The sequence below is a fragment of the Podarcis bocagei genome (genome assembly GCF_964188305.1).
Source record: "Podarcis bocagei genome assembly, chromosome: 7".
Classification (NCBI taxonomy): Eukaryota; Metazoa; Chordata; class Lepidosauria; order Squamata; family Lacertidae; genus Podarcis; species Podarcis bocagei.
The window spans coordinates 90,334,116-90,361,966 of record NC_138132.1 but is presented as its reverse complement, the minus strand read 5'-3'; the positions used below and the strand labels follow the sequence as shown (position 1 = coordinate 90,361,966).

General features: G+C 43.0%; 1 protein-coding gene across 1 annotated transcript in view; it reads right to left on the bottom strand.

The window, feature by feature from the left end:
• The window catches only part of SNRNP200 (small nuclear ribonucleoprotein U5 subunit 200), a 47,014-nt gene extending 20,991 nt beyond the window's left edge, over positions 1 to 26,023 (bottom strand). The window contains exons 1-20 of the mRNA XM_081200891.1: positions 25,852 to 26,023; positions 24,122 to 24,285; positions 20,742 to 20,913; positions 19,186 to 19,378; positions 18,002 to 18,057; positions 16,388 to 16,486; positions 15,963 to 16,115; positions 13,005 to 13,104; positions 11,935 to 12,071; positions 11,026 to 11,109; positions 10,631 to 10,804; positions 9,112 to 9,249; positions 8,802 to 8,957; positions 7,823 to 7,993; positions 7,415 to 7,608; positions 5,628 to 5,751; positions 3,019 to 3,168; positions 2,487 to 2,597; positions 1,607 to 1,738; positions 1,241 to 1,429 (exon numbers count right to left, since the gene is read on the bottom strand). Of these exons, the coding sequence (XP_081057017.1) occupies positions 1,241 to 1,429; positions 1,607 to 1,738; positions 2,487 to 2,597; positions 3,019 to 3,168; positions 5,628 to 5,751; positions 7,415 to 7,608; positions 7,823 to 7,993; positions 8,802 to 8,957; positions 9,112 to 9,249; positions 10,631 to 10,804; positions 11,026 to 11,109; positions 11,935 to 12,071; positions 13,005 to 13,104; positions 15,963 to 16,115; positions 16,388 to 16,486; positions 18,002 to 18,057; positions 19,186 to 19,378; positions 20,742 to 20,913; positions 24,122 to 24,285; positions 25,852 to 25,896 (2,742 nt within the window). The 5' untranslated portion in view covers positions 25,897 to 26,023. The remainder of the gene's footprint in view (positions 1 to 1,240; positions 1,430 to 1,606; positions 1,739 to 2,486; positions 2,598 to 3,018; positions 3,169 to 5,627; positions 5,752 to 7,414; positions 7,609 to 7,822; positions 7,994 to 8,801; positions 8,958 to 9,111; positions 9,250 to 10,630; positions 10,805 to 11,025; positions 11,110 to 11,934; positions 12,072 to 13,004; positions 13,105 to 15,962; positions 16,116 to 16,387; positions 16,487 to 18,001; positions 18,058 to 19,185; positions 19,379 to 20,741; positions 20,914 to 24,121; positions 24,286 to 25,851) is intronic.
• Between the last annotated feature and the right edge of the window lie 1,828 nt (positions 26,024 to 27,851).

The window sequence follows — 27,851 nt, the reverse complement described above, 5'->3', positions numbered from 1 at the left end:
GAACTGAGTAGAAGACTATGAGTCATGGGGTAGAGAGAGAGAGAGAGAGAGAGAGAGAGAGAGAGAGAGAGAGAGAATTCAACAATGCTTAGTTTGTTTTTGGTTGTTAGTTTGTTAATATTGGTTTGTGGATTATGAGTGTTGTCATGCTTTGTGAATTTTATGACTTTTCTTGTGGTTGTGCTGTTTAGCCTATATTTTAAATTGTTTTGTTAATAGCATTTTATAGAAAGTGGTTGTTTTACTGATAATCTGTAATTGCTCTACCAATGATTTGTTTATTTTTTATATGATTTACGTTGTAATTTGTGGTGTTCTAATATATTATTATTTACTGTGTATAAGATGCTTTGTGACTTGTGTGAGTGAAAAGTGGCATAGAAATATAATAAATGGAATGAAAATGCAAAGGACAGGTCCTTCAAATAATAGTGAAGAGGGGCACACCTTTGCAGATTCATTAACTAATGTCACATCCACACCAGCCATTTAAAGCACATTTATGCCTCTTTAGCAGTCATGGCTCCCCCCCCCCCAAAGAATCCTGGGAACTGTAGTTTACCCCTCACAAAGCAAGTAACTGCATTTCCCAGGATTTGGCCAGGGTGAGGGAGCCAAGACAGTTAAAAGTGGTGTAAGAGTGTTTTAAACTGATGGTGTGGATGTGGCCTTAAGAGAAGAGGGGAAGACTGAGGATTTTATCAAATGGAGCACTAAGATGTCACTGGTGAAATGTCTGGCAACAACAGAACATTGTTTTGCAAGAGAATGCATAAGCAGGTGGCTCTTTGTTGTACCATCTGTTGCATAATGGGTTTCCACTAGTCAGCTGTTGCACTGGATTCCTATTTCACAGCATTAAAACTCACCGTCCACAGCACAACAACCCTTGCACTAGCTGACAGAGAATACTGGATAAAGCCCTGAATTCTGAAATTGTCACGAACTAGGCTGAGAGGCTTCAGAGATGAACTTCTCTCACACACAACCCACTAAATACCACGACTACTGCCCTGCATGATTCTAGATGCCAGATTCACAGCTGAGTATCTAGCCTCCCAAATTGTGACTCTAGAAGCATCTGAAGGACTGTTACATTATACTTTATACACACACTCAAAATCCCTAATCAGGTGTTGTGACTAAATGGTCTCCCTAACACAGCATCCCCCTTTCTCTCTACACTGAGACACTAAAAACAGAGCAGCCACAAGTCATGGCTGGGGTCTCTCCTCCTCACCTTTGCATTTTGGACGTTGCCCAGCACGACCTCTGCATTCAGCATGTCTGGAAGCTTCGCCACCATTTGGCTCTCAATGGGAAGCTGCTGGTTCAGCAGTGAGAGGTAATACTGCAGCTCTCCATGAGAAGTGATCAGGATTCCCTCGCCCTTGGTGTCGTACTGAGGTCTCCCAGCACGACCCAGCATCTTTAAAAACACACACAAGTCAGAGAGGTAAGTTAGACCTCAAACAGAGTTTCTAACATTAATTAACAGCCAAGTGTCTTAAGAATATTTCTGCAACATCTAAAGAAACACAGAGAGAAACAGTGTCCTTAATCCTAAAATCCACTACAGTGCGTGCCTGTGTCCCATAGGAATTACCTGCAAGATGTCCAGGGCACCCAGTTCAGTCCAGCGACCTTTCTCTGGGCTGTACACCTGTGTCCCCTTGATGATGACGGTGTGAGCAGGAAGATTTACACCCCAAGCCAAAGTTGCTGTGGATACCAAAACCTGTAAGGGGAAAACATCAGGGTTGAAAGAATCTTCTGCTTAGTTTCAAAGGAACTCCCGACAATGCTGCAATACACCGGGGGTGGGGATTAAAAGTGGCACCCAATTTTAATAGAGCTTCGCCATCAACCATCTTTGGAGACTGGGTGGTAAGCAGGAGAAGAGCAGACAGGCTGTGCTGCATCAGTTTAAAGCAGAGAGGGAACCATGACAAGATTGTTTTGCTTCAGTGCTGTACTAGGAGAAAGAAAAGCTCCCCATGCTCACCCCTTTGTCTCCCAAGTCTGCCCCTCCAGTCCCTACCCTTGATCTTTCTTTGCCCACATCCCAGTCCCTCAACCTATTTCTTCCCACAGTTCTTAACCTCTTTCCCCAACCCCTAGTTTCACTCTCCATATGCCTTCCACCCCTGAATCTATTTCTTTCCCTTCCCAGTCTCTGGTCTTGCTCTCTCCCCACCATGACAACTTAAAGTTCACGTGTGCCTCTATGTCAAGCATGTTATGGGGTTCTGCCTACCCCAAGCTCCACCTGATGTTTGTTGTCTTGCCCTCTTCCCTGTCTTTCACCTCACCGGGAAGCAGGGTTCCAACTTGAATAAAATATTTGGAGGGGAGCCAGTCATGCCCCGCCTTGCATAATCGATCACATAATGCCATACATGGACACCATTTGAATGGCAATGCCCATCAACTTTGGAGGGGGTGACGCCTTCAAATATTTTGCTGGGGGAAATCTGCTGTCATACCTGGATGTGCTTGTCTGCAAACAGATCTTCCACCAATGTTCGGTCCACCCTGGTCATGCCAGCATGGTGAATTGCAAAGCCATAGGGCAGCAAGTCTTTAAGCTCCAAATTCTGTGAGCAGAAAACAACAACATTGCCGTCAAAAAACCCCAATGCTTCCTGATTTTCTGTAGCTAAGTGAAGGAAGAGATGCGAACTTGTTCTAGAGAAAGAAAAGAGAGGCTAGCAAGCACTAAAGATATTCTGGCGAATCTCTGAATTCTATCCTCTGAGGAGCCTGGGTTGACCTTCCACTAGGAGAAGGGACTCTTTCCCAAGACTTATGAAAAGAAAAGGTTTCACTTGGCCTTTGAAAGCAAACCACTTTATTTTCTGGTTCTGACACAGATTTTATCACCGCGTTGTTTCTTGCCAATTATTTTTGGGTTTGGTTATTTTGGTATTAATTTATATGGGTTAATTTGTGAATCATTATACAAATTAAATATGACAAAGTGGTAGATAAAGGTTGAATAAATACAGAAATAAATACCTTGCATTGCTCAGCTTCTGTCCTCAAGACCTCGGTGGAGGCAGAGCCCTCTCGCAGGAAGAGACCCAGGGTGTCTTTCTCCAGACACATGTCCCTGATGGCTCGAGCAGTTTTCCCGGTCTCCTTCCTGGAGTGGACAAACACTAGCACCTGATTGGAGACAACAGAAATCAAAGTTATCAGTCCATGATAGCTATGCAATGAGAAAGCAAGCCATTGGGGCACGGGGATCAAAAAGGACAGCGGAAAAGTCCAAAAGGTGTTCTGCCTCATGTGATCAACATCAAGTGAGGAAAGGGGAAGAACTATATTTGCTGGCCCTGCATTCTCTTCTAGCCATATGGGTGAGGCCTGCAATGGAGAGCTTGCTCTGTGCAGGTAGGCTCCAGACGCGATTCAGACCCCTGTTCATGCAGATAAATGTTCTAAAATCATGCAGGGAGCCAACATGATTTTTGGTTTATAAGAATACAGTGGTGCCTCGCAAGACGAAAAGAATCCGTTCTGTGATTCTCTTCGTCTAGCGGTTTTTTCGTCTTGCGAAGCAAGCCCATTGACGGATTAGCGGATTAGCGCTATTAGCGGCTTTTAGCGGCTGATCGGCTGATCGGATCAGCTGATAAGCGGCTTAGTGGCTTAGAAAAAGGGGGGGGGAGGAAAAATACCCCGCAGGAACTCGCAAGACATTGTCGTCTTGCGAAGCAAGCCCATAGGAAATTCGTTTTGCGAAGTGCCTCCAAAACGGAAAACTCTTTCGTCTAGCAAGTTTTCCGTCTTGCAAGGCATTCGTCTTGCGGGGCACGACTGTACACACATTCTGAATAAATGGAGAGCACCAGAGTCAATTAACAGTGGCATAGAGGAAAACAGCCCCTTTCCCACTCTACTGTGTGAGAGTAGACTGTATTGACATGTCTGAAAGCAGCAGCAGCATCTGCTGGAAAGAGAGAACCCCCAAACACAGATGAACACTATGCATAACTCTGCCTGCTCTTTCCTAAATGTCTGTACAAAGAAAAGCTGGATTACGGCTCAAGAGGAGAGCAGTTTAGAAAGGCTTACAGGTACTCAACAGATATACCATGACATTAGCTTGCTATGTGCTTCAGATAGACGGCAGCCCACCCTCTTTTTCTCTATACTATAAAATATAGCTGTAGGACCAGGCAAAAAAGGGGAGGCAGCACAGGTTTTTGTAAGCAGAAGATTCCAGGTCCTGTTCATTAAAAGCATTTTTACCGCACTCTTCAGCTGAAGAGGCTCCCACTGTGGATTAAAAGTCACTAAAGAAAAAGCGAAAGCAGCCTCTGCTCTCAGGCTTGCAATCTAAAACCCAGATACTACCAGTTAAAAAGACCTCGGCACTGAGAATAACACCTGGAGAAATCACAGGAAGCTGCTACCTGTCAAGGTAAGTTATATTGGGTCAGACTTGGCATGTTCAAAATGTACCCAATGTTAAAATTGCAACTCTTGTCCACTTAAGTTCACTGCAGTTACAACCAAGAGACCCATAAAAATAAAAAAGTCAATGTTCAACAGAATAGGGAACTCCAGCTGGGTTATAGAAGAAACACCATAGAGGCTGTAATGCAGTTCCAAATCAGCAGCTACCCAGCAGCCAGGACGACATTCCCAACAACGCATGCCTCTTCCTGAGAAGATGCACTTCACCACATCCCTGAGCCAAGAACAGATTAAGAAATGATATTTCAAAGTGGGGGAGGGGATAGAAAGCAATGGCCAAATAAAGACTATTTACAGAAATACTGTAAAATTAATGAATGTTAGGAAAATGTTGGAATGAAGTTATATGGCTTTAGTAGAAATGTTATAAGGAATTAAGTATAAATAGATTAATAGAGTATTAAAGGGGAAAATAAGGTTAGAATGTGTTAAGATAATTAAAGGATAGAAAGCAGAGGAAGATGGAAAGGAATTGCTGAAACAATTAACAGAAGTGGAATACAAAAAGGGAGGTGTGAGGAGGTCACTGAAATAAGTGAATGAAAGATAAGATATTGAAACTGTTTGATGTGTTTTAAACTGTTTTTGTTTGGTTTTGTTAGTTTAATGTGTTAGTGTTATGTATTGTTTTTATATTGTATTGTATTGTTTATATTTTTTGTAGTGTTTAAATTGTTGGAAAAGTAATAAATATTATTTAGAAAGAAAGAAAGAAAGAAAGAAAGAAAGAAAGAAAGAAAGCAAGCAAGCAATGGCAAAATAGGACGCCTGAAGGTAAAGAGGGGTGCACAGAGATGCCTCCACCCACTTGCAAGTTGTTCTTCCAAAATAACAACAACAACAACAACAACAATTTATTATTTATATCTGGCTGGGTTTCCCCAGCCATTCTGGGTGGCTTCCAACAAAGTATTAAAATACAATAGTCCATCAAACATTAAAAGCTTCCCTAAACAGGGCTGCCTTCAGATGTCTTCAAAAAGTCTTGTAGTTGTTTTTCTCTTTGACATCTGGTGGGAGGGCATTCCACAGGGCAGATGCCACTACCGAGAAGGCCCTCTGCCTGGTTCCCTGCATCTTTGAGATGCAACCACTCTTCCCACACCTCCTGCCCCAATTTACCCAGAGATGAAAGAACGTACCTGGTTCTTCCCAGCATGCTCCATGATTTTCTCATACACAATCTCATTCATGATCTGGAAGCGCTTGATTGCTTTCTTCTCAGTGATTCCCACGTAAGTCTGTTCCAGGGGCACTGGGCGGAAACTGCAAAAAGTGTCAGGCATCAAGTAAGTGACAAGCAAAAAGGTAAGATCTGCAGAGGCAATTACTTCCTCAGAAATCTACAGTGAAGGAGCAATGGCATATTTATCTACCCTACAAAATACACTGCACATCCCCTTCTTGTTTGACATTAAAAAACAACTCCATAGCCGCAAACAGGTCATTTACCTAGAGAGCAAATATATATAGGCAAACATAGTGCACACAGAACTTTGTGCAGAAACACTTGGTTTATTGAGGCTAGGACTGTAGTGATACATCACCCAAGATGAGGGCCAGAGCATGATGGCGGCTTCACCCCGCAGTATATGGCGAGTGAAACCGCTGCAGCTCCCGAGTCCCACTTCTTTAAACTGCTCTGCTGAGGGGCACATAGCTGCACACACCTCAGCAAAGCCTTTTAAATACCCCCCCCCGCCAGCTCGTGCCCATCCCGCCCCCCGTGCAAAGCCAGCGTTTGAGGGGGTGCGTCAGCACCTTCACCGCAGCCAACTGCCGCTGTGCGCTGGGGGTCAAGGCACTTCTGGGCTGAATATGATAGGAGGTTGGACAACTTATATAAATATATTAAAACAAGAGGGAGGAGAGTTTAAATTAAACAAATTAAGGTTTTATCAGAAAGTTAACAACATGGATACAATATAATCATTTGAATGAAATATTTAAGAAAAATAGAATACAAGGGTTTGGGAAACAAATGTAAGAACTGGAGAGAGATCTGTTGGAATGCAATGTTAAAGTGCTGCCTAAAATGTATAAGGTATTATTGGAATGGGAGACAAAGGATGAGCAAGTAAAATCTTCAATGATACATTGGGAAATAGATATTGGTTATAATATAGATATGGAAACAAGGGACCGATTGTAGAATACGGATATAAAATTTACAGCATGCTATGGTTTAAGAGAAAACTACATGAAAATGTTATAAAGATGGTATCGAATGCAGAGTAAATCGGCAAAAATGTATAAATCAAAACTGATTAAGTGTTGGAAATGCAAAGAGGGGAAAAAGGGTTTTTTATCATATGTGATGGTCCTATAGAAAGGTTAAAGCTTAATGGGAAATGATATACAATGAATTGAAAAAGATGTTTAAAATAACATTTGTAAAAAAACCCCAAAGCTTTTCTTTTGGGAATTATAGAGGGAGAACTACCTAAACAGTATAGAAATGTATTCATGTATGCAACTACAGTGGCGAGAATGCTATTTGCCCAAAAATGGAAAGAAGAAGTCCCGATGAAAGAAGAATGGATACAAAAACTTATGGACTATGCAGAAATAGTGAAATTTAGTGGAAAAATAAGAAATCAAGATAACAAACTTTTTATAAAAGAATGGAAATGGTTTATTTAATATTTACAAACAAACTCTAAACAGATAAGGACGTTGGCAGAGTTATTGTAATAACCTGCAGTTTCATGAAAGTATATCTTTAAAGTAGATGAATAAAAGAGTAAGTTAAGTTAATTTAGAATATGCAGGAAATGATAAAAATAAATTTAAGGAACTGCAGAAAGAGGAGGAATGAAGTCGAGTTTTGAAATGTGAGAATGATTATAAAACTATTGAAATGCATATAACTGAAAGTCATAAAAAATAAAAAAGAAGACTCTCCACAGCACACAGACACACCCCATACCTGTTGTCAAAGTAGAATAAGCCTTTGGTAGGCTCCACCCTCAAGAACGTAGCCACATCCTCGTAGTTTGGCAGGGTGGCACTCAGCCCAATAAGCCGCACATCTTCTTGAGTCATCTCAATGTTGCGAATGGCTCTGGCCACCAAGGCTTCCAGAACAGGGCCCCGGTCGTCATGCAGGAGGTGGATCTCATCCTGCAGAATGCAGGAAGCATTACCCTCCTTGCTCAGGGGGGTACCACACCATTTACACATCCCCAATAGAGCCCAGAAACCATTACATTTGGCTGGTTGCAATTCTGAGTGTCTCAAATGTTCTCCCACCCAGAAAATATCCCCAGCATTGCTGTGTGTAGCAGAAGCACAGACCCTCATCACAGCTCAACGAGAAGCTTCCAAGGCAACTCACCAAAATAATGAGGCGCACCAGCTGGGTATAGGTACGCTCGCCTCCTTTGCGGGTGATGATGTCCCACTTCTCTGGAGTGCAGACAATTATCTGAGTGGCGTTTATTTCTTCCTTGCACAACTGGTGGTCCCCAGTCAGCTCAGCCACAGTGATGCCATAAGTGGCCAGGCGCTAGAAGGAAAATTGGAACACAGCTATAAATAACAGATGTGCATTCATAGTGTGCTTTCAAGTATTCCACACACATTACTGTTTAAGCCCTAACAGCAAGTCAGTACTGCCTCTAAATTACAAGAATGTGTGGTTGAGAGTGTGGGGCACACCTGAAAACAGTCTTCCGCAACCTAGAGCTTTGGACTACAACTCCCAGCAACCCTAGGCAGCATGAATGACAAGGCTGCCTTGAACTGATTAATAGGCCCAAAGCAAAGATCCAAAGAGCCCCCTAATTCAGACTTAAACGCTATTCTCCAACAGCTCTCATTAGGTATCGACTCTTCCCCCTGGCATCCATAAGAGAGAGAGGCAAGACAAACAAAGCTCTTTCCATTGGCTGCCTGGACACTACTGCTAATAGGCCCAGCCCTTTTGAACAGATGGTTAAAAAAAACTGGTGGAATGGCCGCAAACAAAGTAACCTTGCTTGTTTTCCTCTTCCGTCCACTACTTTTTCCTATTGTGCTGCATCTATTACATTGCAAGTTGTTTTGGCAAACACTTTTCTGTTTAATTCCTTCTACAGAGCTTGTTTCTACTGACCCTTTTTGTTTTAATCTTTCTATTTTTAAAATACTTTGGTTGCTTTTATTTTATAAGTTGCCTTGATACTTTTATTGTTAGGCTGCCATATAAATTTAAATGATAGCAACACCTAATAAGCACAAGTGGAAAAGCTCCTCAGAACACTGGACACCGCCTCTCCTCCATCCACTCCCACCTGGTGAAGGTCATATACAAGCCAATTGCTGTTTCCTCTTACCTTCCCAAAGCTGCCCACCATTTCCTGGACTAAAGACCTCATTGGTGCAATGTAGATGATTTTGAAATCATCCACGTTGATTGTTCCATCAAGGTTGATGTGTTTCCCAATCTCTCGCAGCATACACATCAAAGCCACATTTGTCTTCCCAGCACCCTGGAATGAAGAGTGTGTCAAAGAAAATCCTCACTCTCCCATCCCTCCCCTCAAACAGGGGACCAAAAAGACATTTCCCCTAATAAAAATCAAGGAACAGTGCAGAGGCTCAGAAAGATCAATCATATTTGACATCAGAGAAAGGAACACTCACTGTGGGTGCACAGAGTAGCAAATTTGTATCTGTCTCAAGGGCAGCACGGTACAGTTTGCTCTGAATCCGGTTCAGTGTTTTGAATCCCTCAAATCCAGCCTGTGCATATTTGGGGAGCTTGTCCACAGGAAGTAGTTGCTGAGAATAAGTAAAGAAATAATGGTTTTGTCCAGCAAGTCAGTAACAAACTCATGAGACAGAATCCTTATTGATGGAACAGAAGCAGTTCAAATCCACAATTCTCTCTGAAGTCACTTTAGAGGAAAGAGCCTATGCTGCCCATTGGGCCCATAAAAGCAGTGATGCAATTAAGCAGACTAAAGTTGTAAAGAGGATGACAAATCTTAGATGGGCAGCAAATGCCAAAGCAATTCTTCCAAGATGGCCCTGGTGACTGGAAGGACATAGAGCCTTGTCCAAATTCCTAACACATCACCTGCTCAACAAAGACCTCAGCAGCAGTTAGCTGCTACAATGTCTCCATCATCATCATCATCATTTTATTATTTCTACCATGCTCATCAGGCTGTATTTCTCCACCCACTCTGGGCAGCCTACAGCATATATAAAACATAATAAAAACCAAAGCATTAAAAACTTCCTGATACAGGGTTGCCTTCAGGGGTCTTCTAAAAGTTGTGTATTTTTTATCTCCTTGACATCTGAAGGCAGGGCGTTCCACAGGGAGGGTGCCTGCTTCCCTGTAACTTCGCTTCTCCCAGTGAGGGAACCAACAGAAGACCCTCTTGATGGATTTCTCAGGTTTCCAAGGTTTTCTTTTTTGAGAGCAAAGCTCCAGTCACACGGCTCTCTCAATGGTGCCACCTAACCTCCCTAACAGACTGCTGTTAGAGACTTTATTTGTCCAGGATTTTTAAACTGGAGCTTTTCCTGGGGTAATACTGCTGCTATTGCTTGGTTCTCTTTACAGTCTCAGGCTATTGTCTAGACTAGCCTAGACTAGCATCTCAATCTCTGCTTTTTTCTCTGTGGTCTCTCTAATGAGCAACAGAAAAAAGCAGAGGCCGAGTTCATACAAGGACCCCCTGTGCAAGCACCAGGACACTAGACAATCCAGTGGTACCTCGGGTTAAGAACTTAATTCGTTCCGGAGGTCTGTTCTTAACCTGAAACTGTTCTTAACCTGAAGCACCACTTTAGCTAATGCGGCCTCCTGCTGCCACCGCACCACTGGAGCCCAATTACTGTTCTTATCCTGAAGCAAAGTTCTTAACCTGAAGCACTATTTCTGGGTTAGCGGAGTGTGTAACCTGAAGCGTATGTAACCTGAAGCGTATGTAACCCGAGGTACCACTGTAGATCAGTAGTTAGCATACAACCTGCTACCAGCCTGAGAGACCAAGAAACAGTAGGATGTGCAAAGAAGGCTTCACGGTTGCTGAAGGCATCCAGCAAGGCTGCTAGTTTGTGAATGAGTGTGTTTGGTGCAGTCAAGACCACAAGCCCCCTGCCACAAGTGCTGTCTATATAGAGGGGAAATAAAAAACACATCACCAACCTCTTCTGAACCAAAGGGCTTCGGCTTCAGCGCAGGAACATGAACTTCCTCATAGCCTTTGCGTTGTCTGCGGAAAGAGCCATCTGGCAGCTGGCATCGCTTGTTGGCCATGAAGTGACTGCCTTGGGCAAAGACAAGGTCCTCCAAGTCTAAAACTTGCCGAGGGGCCAGTGCCTGAAATGGACAAAATGGAAATTTCCATCAAAAGTAGTTCATTAAATTAAGATGCGATGGCACAGAAACCCGTAAAAACCCCACCCCACCAATCTTTCATTCATAAACAAGCAGGGGAGTTAAGATGAGGAATGATTCCCCCCCCCCCCAGTTCGTGTAGCACCTCACATGTAGCTCAGACCCCCCCCCCCACCTAAGAATATTTGGTGAAGCAAGAGTACCTCTCCTCCTTGATCCAGATCCATGGTTTCCATGTCAGTGTCCATGCGGGACTGGCGGACACGTTCCCTGCGAGAGCGTTCTTCCTGAAGTGGGAGGACACAAACTCCACGTTAGGGTGAGTTTTTGTTCCAAGGGTCCATACCAGGCTGCTCAACAATGGTGAGCTCCTATATACACTCAGCACTTTCTCCTCTCCTGACATCTTGTAGTAAATTGTGTGGCCAATTTGAACTTTGCCCTACAAAAGCTTGCAATTCTGATCCTTCTTCCTTTCCACTGCCCATTGTGTGTATGTCATTCCCAATAAGGCACAATAATAAATACTTTTTCTAAGCCATAAAACCCACTGAACCAAAGTTAACATATATAATAGGACTGTGCTGTTACAGACTCACAATAGAGTAGTGGTTCCCCAATATTTTCAGACCACTGCCTCCTTGGTTCTATAAACTCTTCCCCTGTGCCCCCTACCCTAAACTATAAAAAAAGCTTTCAGAATAGCAGTTTCAGAATAGCAGTTTCCATGACCCACTAAGGAAGATAATAACACATTAAAATTCAAACCAGCAACAATTAATTACATATGTTCAAAATCCAAAACTATTTAGTTTAAGTGATTCAACAAAACTGATGAACTTGTTCCACACTGAGTAAAATCATGGGAAGGGAGGCTGCAGTTGAAACTGCTGCTTGGTCTTATAATGTACTAAGGGCCCGAGCAAGTCGATCAGCCAAGATTCACTCACTCTCATGGTCTGACCTGCCTTACAGAGCAATCATTGGAGTGAAATGGAACAAGGATGTATTGCAACCCACATTGATGCCTTCAGGCCAAATATATAAGCAAGCCACCACAATTAAATCATTTTTACTCCAGATTCCTTCCCACCTCCATCCCCAATCCTTACCCGGATCAGATCTTCCTTCTCCGTCTCATGCAGCTGATACAGGAACTTTGACAACTCAGGGTCAGATTCCATCTTCCCCATAATCCTCTCCTTCTCAGCTTCACTCTGAGCACTAGCCAAGAGGGTACAGTACAAGACTGGGAGAGAAAACAAATAATTGTAGTATCTTATTCTACTCCTGAGAACTCCAGACAAAACACACAACTGAATCCCCCTTAAGGACAAACAAAGGAAATGAGTGGTGACCGACTGTACTTTTTTTGTCTGTACTTCCCAGAGGCAAATGATTTGGTGCAGAATTTGTATTTCTAGGGATCTGTATTAACTTTCTTCTAATAGGTATTTAGTGCTCAGTTTAATTTTTAAATATGTCAGCTACCTGTAGAAGTACAAAATAGGGCAGCATACTTTCATTCTGCACTGCTGTCTCTTCTCTCCCATGTTTTTTATTAACAGTCCTCAACTCACACAACTAACCACATCTTAACACTATCTATGCCCTGTGACAGTCCTGATCTGGATTGGTGGACACACAGGTGCTATTTAATACACAAAAAAGCAACCACACAATAATGAAACTTGTACAGTTGTACCTTGGATCCAGAACGCCTTGCAAGTTAAACATTTTGGCTCCCGGACGCCACAAACCTGGGAGTGTTCCGGTTTGCGAATGTTCTTTGGAACCTGAACGTCCAATGGGGTTTCCGCGGCTTCCAATTGGAAATCGTGTCTTGGCTTCCGAATGTTTTGGAAGTCGAATGGACTTCCGGAATGGATTCCATTCAACTTCCAACGTACCACTGTACTTCATATCATTCCAAGTTAGGCCATTCTTATCTAAATATCTTAGTGCAAATGTGATAAGACACCACCTCTCCCTCTCAAGTCTTTTGGCATGTGCAGAGGGCTGGTAGGGGGTGTTATTTCACTTGCACTGCTTTTTATAGAAGGTAAGAAACTGCTAGGTAAGAAATTTCTCCATACAACTCCAAGTTCTCTGTGCACGCCAAGATTTCAGACAACCCAATATTTTGAGATCTCTACATAATAACAATATAGCAAGCACTCACTCATCATTCTGTGTTGCCTCAACACTTTGATGAAGTCAAATGTATTAAAACCGAGAAGCAAGACAAGCTGGTTTTCACATTCTCTGTCATCGCTGGCAGTCTGGGGAGACATGAAAGGGGAGCAGTGGAAATAGGTCATGTGACAAAGGAAATTGCTCAATTGCTTCTCTTTTTCCCTAAGAAAGGCGTCATGCATTTCCCACCAGTTATTCAAATCCCCAGGAATGGCTCACAGGAAGATGCCGGGAAAATAGAAAAATCCAGTTTACACTTGAAATGGCCCATCTCCCTTTACACCAGGGGAGGTTTGTCCCCTTCTCAAGCCTCTGGCAAAAGTATTCCCTGCTCACCTATGAAACATGATATTGGCTGTCATTGGTCAGATGGAGATATGTACCACTCACTCCAATGTGGGGTGAGAGAAACATCAAAAGCTGACCTGTTCTATGCAGCTCTGTCCCCTCCCTCTATCAAGTAGTCCACAAATGTGTTGTCCACAACGCAGTGGCAGCTGACCATTCCCACTGCTTACTCATAAGTAGACTAGAAATACTGTGTTTTTAGTGAATAGGTTAGAAGCAACCAGGTTTTGAGCCCCAAGCTCTCTTGTTTTCAGAATTCTCTTTCACCATCTATCTGCCTTACTTCCAATTTTTAAGTTTCATAATTTGATGAGTGGGAACTGTGTGCATTTGCTAGTCTTGGAATTCTGAAATCCCCACATGTTTAGGCCGTTTGACACTACTGGATGTCTAAGATATGGGTTGTTAAAGACCAGCACACTGCTTTTTCTTGGGGAAGACTGGGAGCATGGACTACCTTCCTGTGTAAACTACAAGGGGTCCGAGAGAGAAACAAGCATGCTGCTTTGATCTCCAGGGTAGGCTACACAGCTGGAAGCCAGCCCTATATTGCCCAACAAGTCATCAGAACTTTGGCCTGAGAGGGTGGCAGGGAGTACTGACTTGAAGTCCCTTTAAAAGAAATTGCTGAGGAGCATCCCAGGTCAATCTCTGCTAAGAATGTACGGTCTGACAAATTCCTCCATTGCCTCGCTGACAATTTCATCTTCCAGAAGGTGGAAGAACCAACAAGGGGATCATCTATCTTGGACCTGGTTCCCACCAATAGGGAGGAACTGATCAATTAAATGGAAGTACTCGGAAACTGGGAAGGAAATGATCATGTTCTCCTGGGTTTCGGGATACAAATGCAGACAATACCAACAAGAATAAACTTACAGATGAGCTGAGAGTTAAGAAGGGCATGTATAAGAAATGGAAGAAAGAGGAAATCACAAAGGAGGAGTATACTCGAGTAGCCAACAGTTGCAGGGGAAAAGTCAGGCTGGCTAAAGCTCAGTATGAGTTCAGGCCTTCAATATAGGTTAATAATAATTTTTTAAAAGGTTTCTTTGGCTATGTCCGAAGTAAGAGGTAGCACAAACAAGTGGTAGGTCCTTTGCATGAAGAAGACGACGAAATGCCATTGGGTGACAGAGAGAAGGTGGAATTATTCAGCACCTACTTTGCCTCTGTTTTCACCCAAAAGGAAACCATGCCCAGCCTAGTGATAACAGAATAAATGATGTAAGGAGGGAGCTGCAGCCCATGATAGGAAAAGAGATAGTAAGGGAACTCATAGCTACTTTAAATGAATTCAAATCTCCAGGGCCTGATGAGCTGTATCCAAGGGTACTAAAGGAGCATGCAAATGTAATTTCAGAAACTTTGTCTATGATCTTGGAGAATTCTTGGAGCACAGGAGAGGTCCCTACAGACTTGAGGCGGGCAAACGTTGTCCCCATGTTCAAAAAGGGGGGAAAGGAAGACCCAGGAAACTACCAACCTGTGAGCCTGATATTGATACCAGGGAAGGTCTTAGAATATATACCACACTTTTGCAATCCTCCCCCAAAAAAGGTCAACAACTCTGGGCAATCCTCCCCCAAAAAAGCTTCCTGCATTTTCTTAAATCCCGAAAAATAAGGGGAGTCTTATGCACGGGGGCGTCTTATACACTGAAAAATACGGTAATTCAACAGTCGGTCTGTGAGCACTTAGAAAAGGATGCTGTGATTATTAAGACCCAGCATGGGTTTCTTAAAAATAAGTCATGCCAGACCAATCTGATTTCTTTTTTCGATGGAATTACAAGCTTAATGAATCAGGGAAATGCTGTGGATAGTGTATCTTGATTTCAGTAAAGCTTTTGACAAAGGCCCCTGTGATATTACAGGGAAGTAATAGTGCCACTCTACTGGAAGTTCTTAAGCAGAGGTTGGATATCCATCTCTCATGGAGGCTTTAGCTGGGATTCCTGCGTTGCAGGGAGCTGGACTAGATGACCCATGACTCTTGGGTCCCTTCCAACTCTAAGATTCTATTATTCCTCTCCCACCTCAGGAGAGAAAGTACCCAGAAGACCATGACTTGAGGTCTCAAGAGGAAGACAGGCACAGGTTCTGGCACTGGCCTTCCAGATCCCAACCATTCAGGGCAGATTTTAAAAATGATGGAGAAAAAGCAAAACCTAAAAGGAGCTGCCAAGAGAACCAAAGTAAAAGTAGAAAAATAAGAACAAATAAAGCAGGAACCTGAAAGCAGAAATCTAAAATGCAGCTCTATATAGACAAGGCAGAGACTAAATTGAGGGAGGCGGCTAAGGGAGTCACCCATCCCACGTTTCAGGCAAAGATCCCTGCCTCTTCTAAGCCGGAGTGTATGAGTGTGTTAACCCATTGTTGACACCTGCACAATTCCAGGAATCAAGGCAATTCAAAGGCCAGAGCACCTGGGAAACTACACACAGTAGGTCCAGGTCTTCCTCCCTTCTTAGAGAAGCCACACATGCAATATATTGTTGTTTTTCACATTAAGGTACAAATATACAATAACAGCTAGCACCAGTCCAGGAAAGAAGCAAGCAACCAGAAAGAAACAGAAGAAAACAGAGCACCTTTAAGATTTCCAGCACTTCATCGGCTTTTTTCTGGGATACGATGGCATCATCATAGAAACGGCTCAGTTGCCGCTGCAGCCAGAAAGCGTCAATGTCTCGGGGGTGCAGGTCTTTCTTTTTGGAGCTCATCAGTTCACCTGAGGCCACAAGCTAAGAGAAACAGAATTATCTGCACAACTTACTTGGCACACAGACATGAAAGCTTACAGCACACAAGGGTTAAAAAGAACTTGGTGAGGAAGGCCACATGTGTAGTGTTTTCCTCCACAGTACGGCATATTCCCCTAAGGAATTAGGAAGTTCTCCTAATCCACATAGTATCAGAGATTCTTAAATTATTCTGGACATATGCACACAGGCTATTGACAGTCACCACCCTAATAAATGGCAAAAGCCTTTGAATTTTTCCCTGCATGACTCACATTGGCTGAAAGGGTGCAGCGAACCACTGCCTCATCTCCTTCCATGTCATCGTCAGAAGCCTCATCCCGTACTTCACCGTAAACATCCTCATCACCCTCCTGTGGGTGCAAGATAGTTCATGTTCAGTGCCCTTTCCAAGGACATACCACAACACTTTCAACCACATAACATCTCTGTTAGGAGAACCAAAGACTACCACTGTTGAACATCTACCAGAAGTGATGTTACATTAAAGCAAAGGCAGGCAGGAGTTGAGGCCTAGAAGAAAACCTCTACTTTGAACTAGATACAATGGTACCTTGGTTTACGAACTTAATCTGTTCTGGAAGTCCGCTCTTAAACCAAAGCATTCTTAAACCAAGGCATGCTTTCCCATAGCAGCGGGGGACTCAATTTACAAATGGAACACACTCAACAGGAAGCGGAACATGTTCTGCTTCCAAGGCAAAGTTCACTAACCAAAACACCTATTTCCGGGTTTGCAGCATTCTTAATCCAAGTTGTTCATAAACAAAGCTGTTCTTAAACCAAGGTACCACTGTATTGTTCGCTGATCAAACTTTTTTTTTGTTATTTATATTTTATTGAAGTGATTTTAATTTTTAAAAAAAGATACAGAAAAAAGGAAGAAAAGAACAAAGATAAATATAAAAAGGAATATTTATATATATATAAATATATAGATATAGATATAGATATGCGCAAAAATGCAGTATACAATATTCCCATACATTCTTCTATAAATTGCTACAGTCGTACCTTGGATCCCGAACACCCTGGACCTTTTCACTCCTGAACACCGCAAACCCAGAAGTGATTGTTCTGGTTTGCAAGCATTCTTTTGGAAACCGAACATCCAGCAGGGCTTCCACGGCTTTTGATTGGCTGCAGGAGCTTCCTGCAGCCAATCAGAAGCCACAATTTGGTTTTTGAATGTTTTGGAAGTCAACAGACTCCCAGAATGGATTCCATTCGACTTCCAAGGTATAGTGTTATTATCCTAATTCTTATGTAAATGTTAATAGCCTACTACCAGGGTTCAAATTCTCACTCAACCAGACATTCACTCTCACCCTAACCTACCTCACAGGGTTGTTGGAAGGATAAAACAGAGAGGAGTGGAGAGAAATACAAACTGGTTTGAACTCCTTGGAGGAAGGAAATACCATGTAATCAAGTCAATCGGTACAAAATAATAAACAGTAGTATTGCCGCTACCAGTGTCACTTTAATGTTAAAAACATCAAATGTAGAGTTTTCTAACATGTTGGCAACACTTCACAAACTCAGGGTTGTATTCAACTAAGTCCTTACTCAAAGCAGACCAACTGAAATTAGTGAACCTAACCTAGTCATGTCCACTAACATCAATGGATCTGCTGAGCAGGACCAGCACTGACTGCCATCCATAAACTGGAAAGGAAGATAATCTTAGAAAAAGGACATGGGAAAAGAGAGGACTGCTTGTGTGATTATTGGATGCCTACATTCAAACTCCCATCATCGTGAAGAAAATGGAATGCTCTTTCTCCTTGGAGGTGCATGCAGACAAAAGGGCCACCCTCTGCTTGTCTGGAATATGCATATCCATTGACACCAAATGAATCACTCACCTCTTCATCAGACTCAAACTGCACATTCACCCCATAGGTCTCGTCAATGTTGTCATCTACAAAAGAGGACAAAAATCAGAAACAAGCAACATCATGTGAGCAGAAGAGGTCACATGTACTATATAGAATAATCCTCAGCTTTATTTGAAAAGCAGTGTCCTCTGAAGGCAGGCAAGCAATGATCCATGCTCACAAGCAACCTGTAATGCAGCTGTGCAGAATGTTAGACTGTGCACTAGTCACAACTTTGCATGCTAACACTAACCAACATTTAAAGTGGTTTGTACTGGCACATAAGCAGCAGAATTCAGTGCATGGTGGATACCTCAATAGATGCAGGAGGCATCTGGGAGCCAACATATGAAGCTAGCCTACTATTAAACTCTGACTGAAATTGGCTCCTCAAAGGAGGAAATTCCCCCCGCTGGGGTTACCCAAGAAGCTCTAACTGGAGTTGTTAAGGGTTGAACATGTAATACACGTGCTCCATCAGTCAACTATGATGTCTCCTCAACATGAGCTACCCTGCCCAACAGCCACCACATTCTGCCATGAGAACACATTAGCAGAGGCTTCCAAACGTATTCACATCTCAGTGCTATTTGATGTCCAGGACTGGGAAACAATACTTAGCTCTAATTTCTCTACTACCTATAGCAACCATTCAGGAACAACTTTACAATTTCACTACTATAACTCCCAGCTGTGCTAAGAAATCAGGCTCCTCCCTTCATCAACTGTCACCTGGCATCAGCCGCTACATCACGCTACAGCAGAGGAGAGGAGAGGAGAGAAGGGAATCAGGGCCACTCCATCAGCGTAGGTCATAGAATCATAGAATGGGGAGTTGGAAGAGAGCCTGAGAGTCATCTAGTTCTAGTCCAACTCCTGCAATGCAGGAATCTCAACCTTTTAGCTCCTCTCCTTTAACCTTTCCATCCTAGCTAGTCATGAGATGAACTTCCAATTAAGAACTTGTACCTGAGTTCACTTATTTTTTCCTCCATCCCAAACCACTTTCCTTTTGTGTCATACATTTTTAGACTGTAAGCCTGAGAGCTGGTGCAGTATTATATGAAGTAATTTTTAAGTGGCTCTGAAAACCTTTATTATTCTCCACAGAATTTAGTATCCAACTGATAAACGCAGAGGAAGCTAAAAGATCCTGAGGCTGCAGGCCCTACCCATGTTCTGGATCTCCTTGTCCCCGCCATAGTCTGTGATCTTCTTGCCCAAGTTGACCAGCACATGATAGCGGGTGTCATCCGTCTGTCCCAGCAGCAGATCGATTTCTTTCCGTCGCTCCTTGTCGCGTAGTTTTTCATTCTTGAGGACCGCCAGGACTTCATCAGCAGCTCCACAGAGAATGTCTCGGGGCTGCAAGAAACAAGACTTGACTTACTCTAGCGCCCAACTCAGGTGATGAGTGCCAACAAGATTGGAGCTAAAAGGGGTAACTGACAAACAGGAGGTGCATCAACAAGCTTGGGAAAATGCCAAGTTTTGCAGAAATATAAATAGTACTTTTAAAATTACACTGACAGGAAGAACTGTTTGACAGTGGAGCAGACTTCCATGAGAGGTTTTTAAGCAGAGGCTCAATGGTCATCTGACATGTATGACCTAGTTGATATTCCTGCCTTGCAGGGGGTTGGACTAGATGACCCTAGGTATCCTTTCCAACTCTACAATTCTATGATTCTGTGATGACCCTCTCCACCCAAAAAGTCAATGAGGATTAAGTATGCCCAGTTGTCACAGAATGTGGACTACCAGTTGAAAGAAAAAAATGGGATATGGAAGGATAAATGCCTTCCCTGAGCATCTCACAGAATAAATTACTTGGGGATGTGGGTGGTGCTGTGGTCACTGAGCCTCTTGGGCTTGCCGAACGGAAGGTCAGCAGTTCAAATCCATGCAACAGGGTGAACTCCTGTTGCTCTGTCCCTGCTTCTACCAACCTAGCAGTCTTAAAGCATACCAGTGCAAGTAGATAAATAGGTACTGCTACAGCGGGAAGGTAAATGGTGTTTCCATGCACTCTAGCACTCATCACGGTCCTCTGTGCACCAGAAGCGGTTTAGTCATGCTGGCCACATGACCCAGAAAGCTGTCTGTGGACAAGTGCTGTCTCCCTCGGCCTGAAAAGCGAGATGAGCGCCACACCCCATAGTCAGCTTTGACTGGACTTAACCGCCCAGGGGTCCTTTACCTTTTACCTTTACCTACACTACAATATTTCATTACAGGTCTGACATGTATTTCCGAGTACGTCTCCATATACCTGAGTTTACTTCAGGATAAGCACTGTTTTTTCTATGGTGTGAAACGAAGGGAAGCATGTGCAATATTTCAGATGGTGGACACATCATGCAGACACAAGACCAGAAAATCATTTAATAGAAATAAAATACATCTCTGAGAAATGTCCCCATTTGTTATTATTTATTTCTTGTATTCATTTGCATTTCTACCATCTTAGCTCCACCACGGAAGCAAGGAAATGATTCCTAATTGCTAAGCCACATATATTTAGTGTTAGCTGATTACATTATTTGCTAGGCTTGTGCAATTAAGTTAACTGAACACATAATGCCGGATATCGGTATAACTACAGAAATTTAAAATGCTTCATATGCTTACATTATTACTCCCTTTGGTCCATACACAGAGCAGAACACACGGGGATATTAGGCATCTAGTTAATCAATGCCCCTAGAGGATTACTCTCTTCACTCACCTGATCTCCAAGAGCTGCCTGAATGAAGCTCAGCAAGACTTCATAGGTTTCTCGGGTCTCCTTGGTTTTGGGTTTGTAGATAATTCCCACCATCTCATCAATGCCCTCAGAAAGCAGAGTGTAACCTTTCATCTTGTTAATGTCATGTCTGTCCTCATCTCGTTTCCGCCTCCTAGAAAGATGAGAAGATCGATGGCACACAATCAGGAAAGAGAACACCTGACCAATTCATAGCCAGAAGAGATAAGCACATGCACACACACACAGAAAGCACATGCTTCTTTCCCGAAGGCAGCCATGTTGAGGGAAATTTTTAATATTTGATGTTGTATTGTGTTTTAATTTGTTGGAAGCTGCTCAGAGTGGTTGGGGGAACCCAGTCAGATGAGCAGCACCTAAGTTTTTATTTTATTATTATTATTATTATTATTATTATTATTATTATTATTATTATTATTATTATTATTATTACTGCTACTACTATCTTAGGGAATAATGTTATTTTTACTGATGTTGGAGTACTACCATGTTTTCAAGGGTGTAGCTCAGCAGTGAATCATATATTTTGCATGCAGAAGGCCCAGGTTTAATCTTCAGCTACAAGGATCAGGGAGTAGTTGATGGGAAAGATCGGAGTTGCTGTCAGTTAAAATAAAGGAGCAGGCTAGAAGTTCCCTGAACAACTTAAATGCCCCTATAGCAACGATGGAAATACAACAGGTAATAAACCAGCTCAAAATAGGTAAAGCACCAGGGCCAGATGGACTATCAGCAAAATATTATAAGAAACTATAGGATTTCTTACTCCAACTACTGAAAGGTGTAATGAATGAAATTTTAGTAGCAGGAAATGTTCCAAATTCATTGACTAATGCTTATATTACACTTATTCCGAAACAAGACTCTGATTTAATGTCAGTTAAAAATTACAGGCCCATCTCTCTATTGAACAATTGACTATAAGCTATTTGCATCTACACTGGGAAACAGACGAAATCCATATTAAAGGACATAATACATCAAGATCAGGCTGGATTCCTCCTGGGCAGGCAGTTGAAGGATAATGTAAGGAACATAACTGATATGCTATGCTGATAGTTCTTTTAAATTTTTCTGTTAAGACATTATTTACTAAGGGGACAAGACAAGGCTGCCCCTTGTCACTGTTATTGTTTATATTGGTTTTAGAGGTTCTAGCTAAAAGAATTAGATCTGATGGAGAGATAAAAGGGCTAACAGTGGGGCAGAGAACATATAAACTTAAGGCATTTGCCAACAATGTGGTGATATCGGTAGAGGAACTTTTGTTCAGTATACCAAGGATTATTGATTAAATTTTTAAAGGTAATTGAGTGAAAGTCTAGAGTTAAGAAGAGCCTAGAAATCTGGGGAAGGATGAACTTATCACTTATAGGGAGGATATATGTGATAAAAATGAAGTATGGGACAAATACAAATATTTATTGGAACACAAAACACTATGGTGGCTCTCTCCACTTGAAGCAATACTGGTAAAAAAAAGGAATATGAGAAATGACCGTGCAACATATAAAGAATTATTAATAGAAGTAGATCAAGATTTAAAATTAAGGAGGTTTGAAGATATAAGAGAATTAGAAACTGATTTGCTGCAATATCACCAACTTAATGAAGTGTTTGACAAAAAGAAGGGTTGTTTAAATAAAACCTCCCAGTTTGAAAGGGAACTGTTAGAGAATAAACTAAGTTAATTTCTAAAATGTATAAACTTCTATTAAATTGCCAAGCTAAAAAACAGGTCAAATTGGTTATGGTCTACTGGGTTAAGCATTTTGGTTATAATATGGAATTAGCAGTGTGGGAGAATATGGACAACAGGATTAAAATTTACAGCTTAATAATAATAATAATAATAATAATTTATTATTTATACCCCGCCCATCTGGCTGGGCTTCCCCAGCCACTCTGGGCTGGACCTCAGTGTCCAGGTAGAACGATGGGGGTGGAGACGCTCCTTCAGATATACTGGAAAGGCCGTTTAGGGCTTTAAAGGTCAGCACCAACACTTTGAATTGTGCTCGGAAACGTACTGGGAGCCAATGTAGGTCTTTCAAGACCGGTGTTATGTGGTTTCTGCGGCCGCTCCCAGTCACCAGTCTAGCTGCCGCGTTCTGGATTAGTTGTAGTTTCCGGGTCACCTTCAAAGGTAGCCCCACGTAGAGCGCATTGCAGTAATCCAAGCAGGAGATAACCAGAGCATGCACCACTCTGGCAAGGCAGTCCGCAGGCAGATAGGGTCTCAGCCTGCGTACCAGATGGAGCTGGTAAACAGCTGCCCTGGATACAGATTTGACCTGTGCCTCCATGGACAGCTGTGAGTCCAAAATGACTCCCAGGCTGCGCACCTGGTCCTTCAGGGGCACAGTTACCCCATTCAGGACCAGGGAATCCTCCACACCTGCCCGCCTCCTGTCCCCCAAAAACAGTACTTCTGTCTTGTCAGGATTCAACCTCAATCTGTTACACTTTGAAGGAGAACTATATGAAAATGATGTATCGTTGGTATTTAACTCCTAGTAAATTAGCTAAAATCTATAAATCAAAGTCTAAAACATTTTGGAAATGGAAAAAGAAAGAGGGTACTTTTTATCACATGTAGTGCTCATTTAAGATGATAAAAGACTTATGGGAAATGATATACAATTAATTGAAAAAAATATTGAAAATAACTTTTCCTAAGAAACCAGAAACTCTTCTCTTAGGCATTATAGGTCCAGAGACCCCGAAGGACCAGATGAAACTATTTATGTACGCGACCATGGCTGTGCAGATTCTGTTAGCCCAGAAATGGAAAGATGGTACAACTCTGACCAATGAAGAGTGGCAGATAAAACTGATGAACTATGTTGAGATGGCAAAACTTACAAGAAGAAATTAGAAACCAAGAAGAGGCTGACTTTAATAAAGAATGGGGAAAGTCTACAATCTATATGAAAAACTATTGTAAACAATAACACACATTGGTAGGACTGACAGAAAACTTATAGTAAAAATTTGAAGAATGGAATGTTAAAGGATTTGTAAGAATAGAGTTATAAAAAGAGATGCGGAGGGGGGAATCATTACATTAAGATCCACGATGGGGGGAGGGAAGTCAAATAGAATTTTATGTTTATGTTTTTATTTCGTTTGTTTAGGTAAAATAGAAAATACAAAAATAAAATTATAAAAAACACAAATTAAAAAAGAAGTTCCCTGAACAACTGAGCACTTCGCTCAGCTGATTAGTGACAAAGGCCTGAATATGATAAGCAAAGACATTCAATTATTGGATCCAACTCTAGAATTCAGTGAGCTATTACACAACAGACAAAAGAACATATTAAATAGTCTTCACCCACTTTGCTCGTCTCTCCTCCTGCATTTGGGGTTTGGTCCTCTGGGCCTTGTCACCCATTCGAGTTCCTTCCAGCTTCCCCACCAACGACAGGACCTCTCCTGTAGGTTCATCACGCCGGGTCCTGTCAATCAGGGAGCGATCAGCTTGAAGTACAAGATTAGAGTTCTGGAAGAATCAAGAAGACAATGGGAGGGGGAGAGAAAATCTCAAGTTTAAGAAGAAGGAAATGAAACATATTGTCAAATATTCTGCTATTAGACGAGCCTCCTTTGCCATACCCCTCCCACAATTATTGACTTCTATCAATAATAAAAGTAATAGACAACTTCAACTCTGGGGTTTCACATCATTGTCAGCAGCAGTTTGCAAAACACCACCTGCTGTAGTGGTTAAGAGCTTGTGTTACAATCCCAAGATCTGTGAGTCAAATTTCAGCTCACTCAAATTCACTAGGTGGCATCAGGAAGACACCTATTCTCCACAGTAGGAAGGAGATAGTAAAACTGGTCTGAGAGATTTGTATATTATTTGCTTTGAACAGTAAAAATGGTATGTAATTCCTGCTGCTTTTTATTAAAATGGGCAACTGTGTTACTTTACTACAGAGGCGAGGAACCTATGGCTCTCTGGAACTTGTTGGAATACAACTGCCATCAGCCCAAACCAGCATGACCAATGGTCAGGAATGATGGGTGTTGTAATCCATCATCATCATCCAGCAGTGTCCAAAACTCCCATAGTGTTAGGCATGTTTTGTGACAGGAGATTTCATTAGTGTGAGCAGTTTCTGAACTCTTGGTGCAGTATACTGCGCCTAAGATTTCAGATTTAAATTGCCACTGCTAGCACTGAGGGTGTGGGAGGAAAAATTCCTCCCGCTCAACTTCCAAGAGATCAGTGCAGCAGCATCATGCAAGCTGATAGGTGCCACCTCTCAGCTGGCCTTACAGATTTGGGCTGCTTCCTGCCTGCCCTGCCTGCAAGGAAAGGGAGTCAGGGGTCAAAAAGAGCTTCTTCATTCTTGCCACAAAAAACAGCAACTTTTTCCTGGTAATATTATAAACAATTAACAATACTAACAATACAATCAACAGTTTTTTTATAATTAAAGCATTAGGACTGGGATGTGGAAAATATTAAAACAATGAGAGCAAGCAGGATTGGAGATTTGGAGATATGCTTGAGGTCCAGACTATGGAGAGCCCAGAAAAATTAATAATCATAATTTGGACTACAATTTGGTCTTCTTCTTCTTCGTTTAGTTTTTTGTTTTTAATCAGATTATGATGTGGATATATTGATTGGCTATTTTTATTGGGACATCATTAAAAATGATTTTTTTAAAAAACACTATTTTATAATTTATTATGAAACATTAATAATAAAGCACCTAAAAAGTACTATAGTAGGGGGAGCCAAAGCCTTCTGTAAGGGGAAACAACGCTTTTTTGGGGGGGGTGAGGGGCGCTTCTCCGCCCAACTGCCGGCATCGTTGAGGCCGCATTACAACGTCGCCTCCGACACGCAGCTCTGGGCGGAACTCAGTTCCGGTGAGTTCCGGTTGAAAAAATAAGCCCCGTTTGTAGCCATATTCAGAAGAGGCCCACTGAACTCCAGTCAAGTTTCAGAGGATGTGGTCTGACTAGAGCAAACGGTGAACATTGCCCACTAACAACACGGATAAAGAAGAAGCCTGGTTTACAGCACCGCTAACCCCCCCCCGCCACTCACCGCCTTGTACTCGTACTGCAGGCTCCGAGCGGTGACGTCCGCCATGGCGGCTGCCCCGCAGCCCCGCTACCGCCCCGCAAGAGCAGCCGCTTCTGCCCCGCTCGGCCTCGGCGGCGTCTTCTCCCGCTCTTCGAACGCTGCGAAACGATCCCCACACGCAGCGGGCTTCCGCGACACTTCCGCTTCCGGGTGAACCCCCTACAAGTTCTTCCTCTTTCAAACTAGCTCGGAGGGATAGAGGGCAGAAATGAGTTCACAATCCTAGAGCGGCCGCTGCACTTCCGGGTTCTGATTGCCATGGTTCCCTCCCTTCTCTTTCCATAGAGTGTGCAAAGTGACAGCCGCTCATGGAAAATAACGGAGAGGGCCCGAAGCCTCGGGCTGCCACCTTAATTCGGCCAAAATACGGGACCGGGTGAGGGATGGGGCTACGTTTTTTTCATCTGGTGCAAAGCAATCCATTACAATCTATTGCAGCCCAACAGGATGGTTCCTCTGGAATTTGTCACACACACACACACACACAAATGTGTAAATATATCTCTGCTTGGCTGCCCAGATCTTAAATATTTAAAATATTTTAAAAATACTTTTTATTAAAGAATTTATTATTTTACAAAAGTACATGCATTGTCTCTTTTTTCAGGTTGTGTTTTCTAAAGATCAGATACATTTGTTCTGAGACATTAGTGTAACAGTCAAACCTTGGTTCCTGCATGCCGAAAACCCAAAAGTAAATGTTTTTCAGAAGCTGAACATCCAATCCTGAGATTAACCCTAACCCTAAACCCTAACCCTAACACAAACCCTAACAGAACCCAAACCCTTGCCATAAACCGAAGCCTACCCCTAACTCTAAGGCAGTGTTTCCCAACTGGTGTTCCACGGCACACTACTGTGCCATGAGACGTTGGCTGGTGTGCCGTGGGAGGGAGGCGAGCAAGTCGGGCGGTGAGAGGCGGCGGCGGCGAGGATCCGCGTCGAGCCGGGGGCGGCTCCGCGGTGGTGGTGCCGAGCGGCGGGGCAGCGCGTGCAAAAGGGAGGAGCGCGAGACAGCGGAGGAGGAGGAGGCCGGCATGTCCGGGCAGCAGCAGCAACAACAGCAGCAGCAACTCCCGGCGACGGCTCCTCAAGCCCCGCCGCCGCCCCCTCCTCCGCCCGCTATCGCCGCCACCACCACAACAGCCGCCGCCGCCTCAGTTGCCGCCGTCCCTCAGTCCCTCGCTCTGCTGCCTCCTCCCACCCCCAAAGCTTGGAGGTTCCCCGGCAAGGGGGAGGGAAAAAACTTTCACTTTCGCGCGCTGACGTCACGGGGCTGTAATGGTGGTGTGCCGCGAGATTTTTTTCATTAAACAGGTGTGCCGTTGCCCAAAAAAGGTTGGGAAACACTGCTCTAAGGTATCCCTACCCCTAAAAGTAACCCAATGCCTAACCCTAACCCTAATGCTAGTCCAACCCTAATCCTAACCTAAGGCTATCTAACCTAATATTTTTTTCAATGAATCCAGGGACACTTTTCAACTTCCTAGTAAACAGATGGATTTTGTCAGGAGACTGATTTGTAAATCTGGGACTGTCCCTGGGAAACGGGGACGTCTGGTAACCTTATCCTAACGCTGAGAATAACCCTAACCCTGAGAATAACTCAAACACCAACCCTAACTCTAACCCTAATCCTTGCCCAACCCTAATTTTAAGCTTAACCCAAACCCTATTCCATAACCCATAACCTAACACTAACCCTTAGGCTATCCTAACCCTAACAGTAACCCAAAGGCTAAGCCAGTATTTCCATATGAGTAGGAATTGAGAGTACTGTTTAGGGGTATTCCCTAACCCTAACCTGGACACAATCCTAACCCTAACCCTATCTGCAACTGTAAGCCTAACCTACCCCTAAACCTAACCCTGAGAATAACCCTAACCCTAAACCTAAACCTAAGCCTAACCCAAACCCTAACGGAACCCAAACCCTTGCCAGAAGCCTAATCCTATCCCTA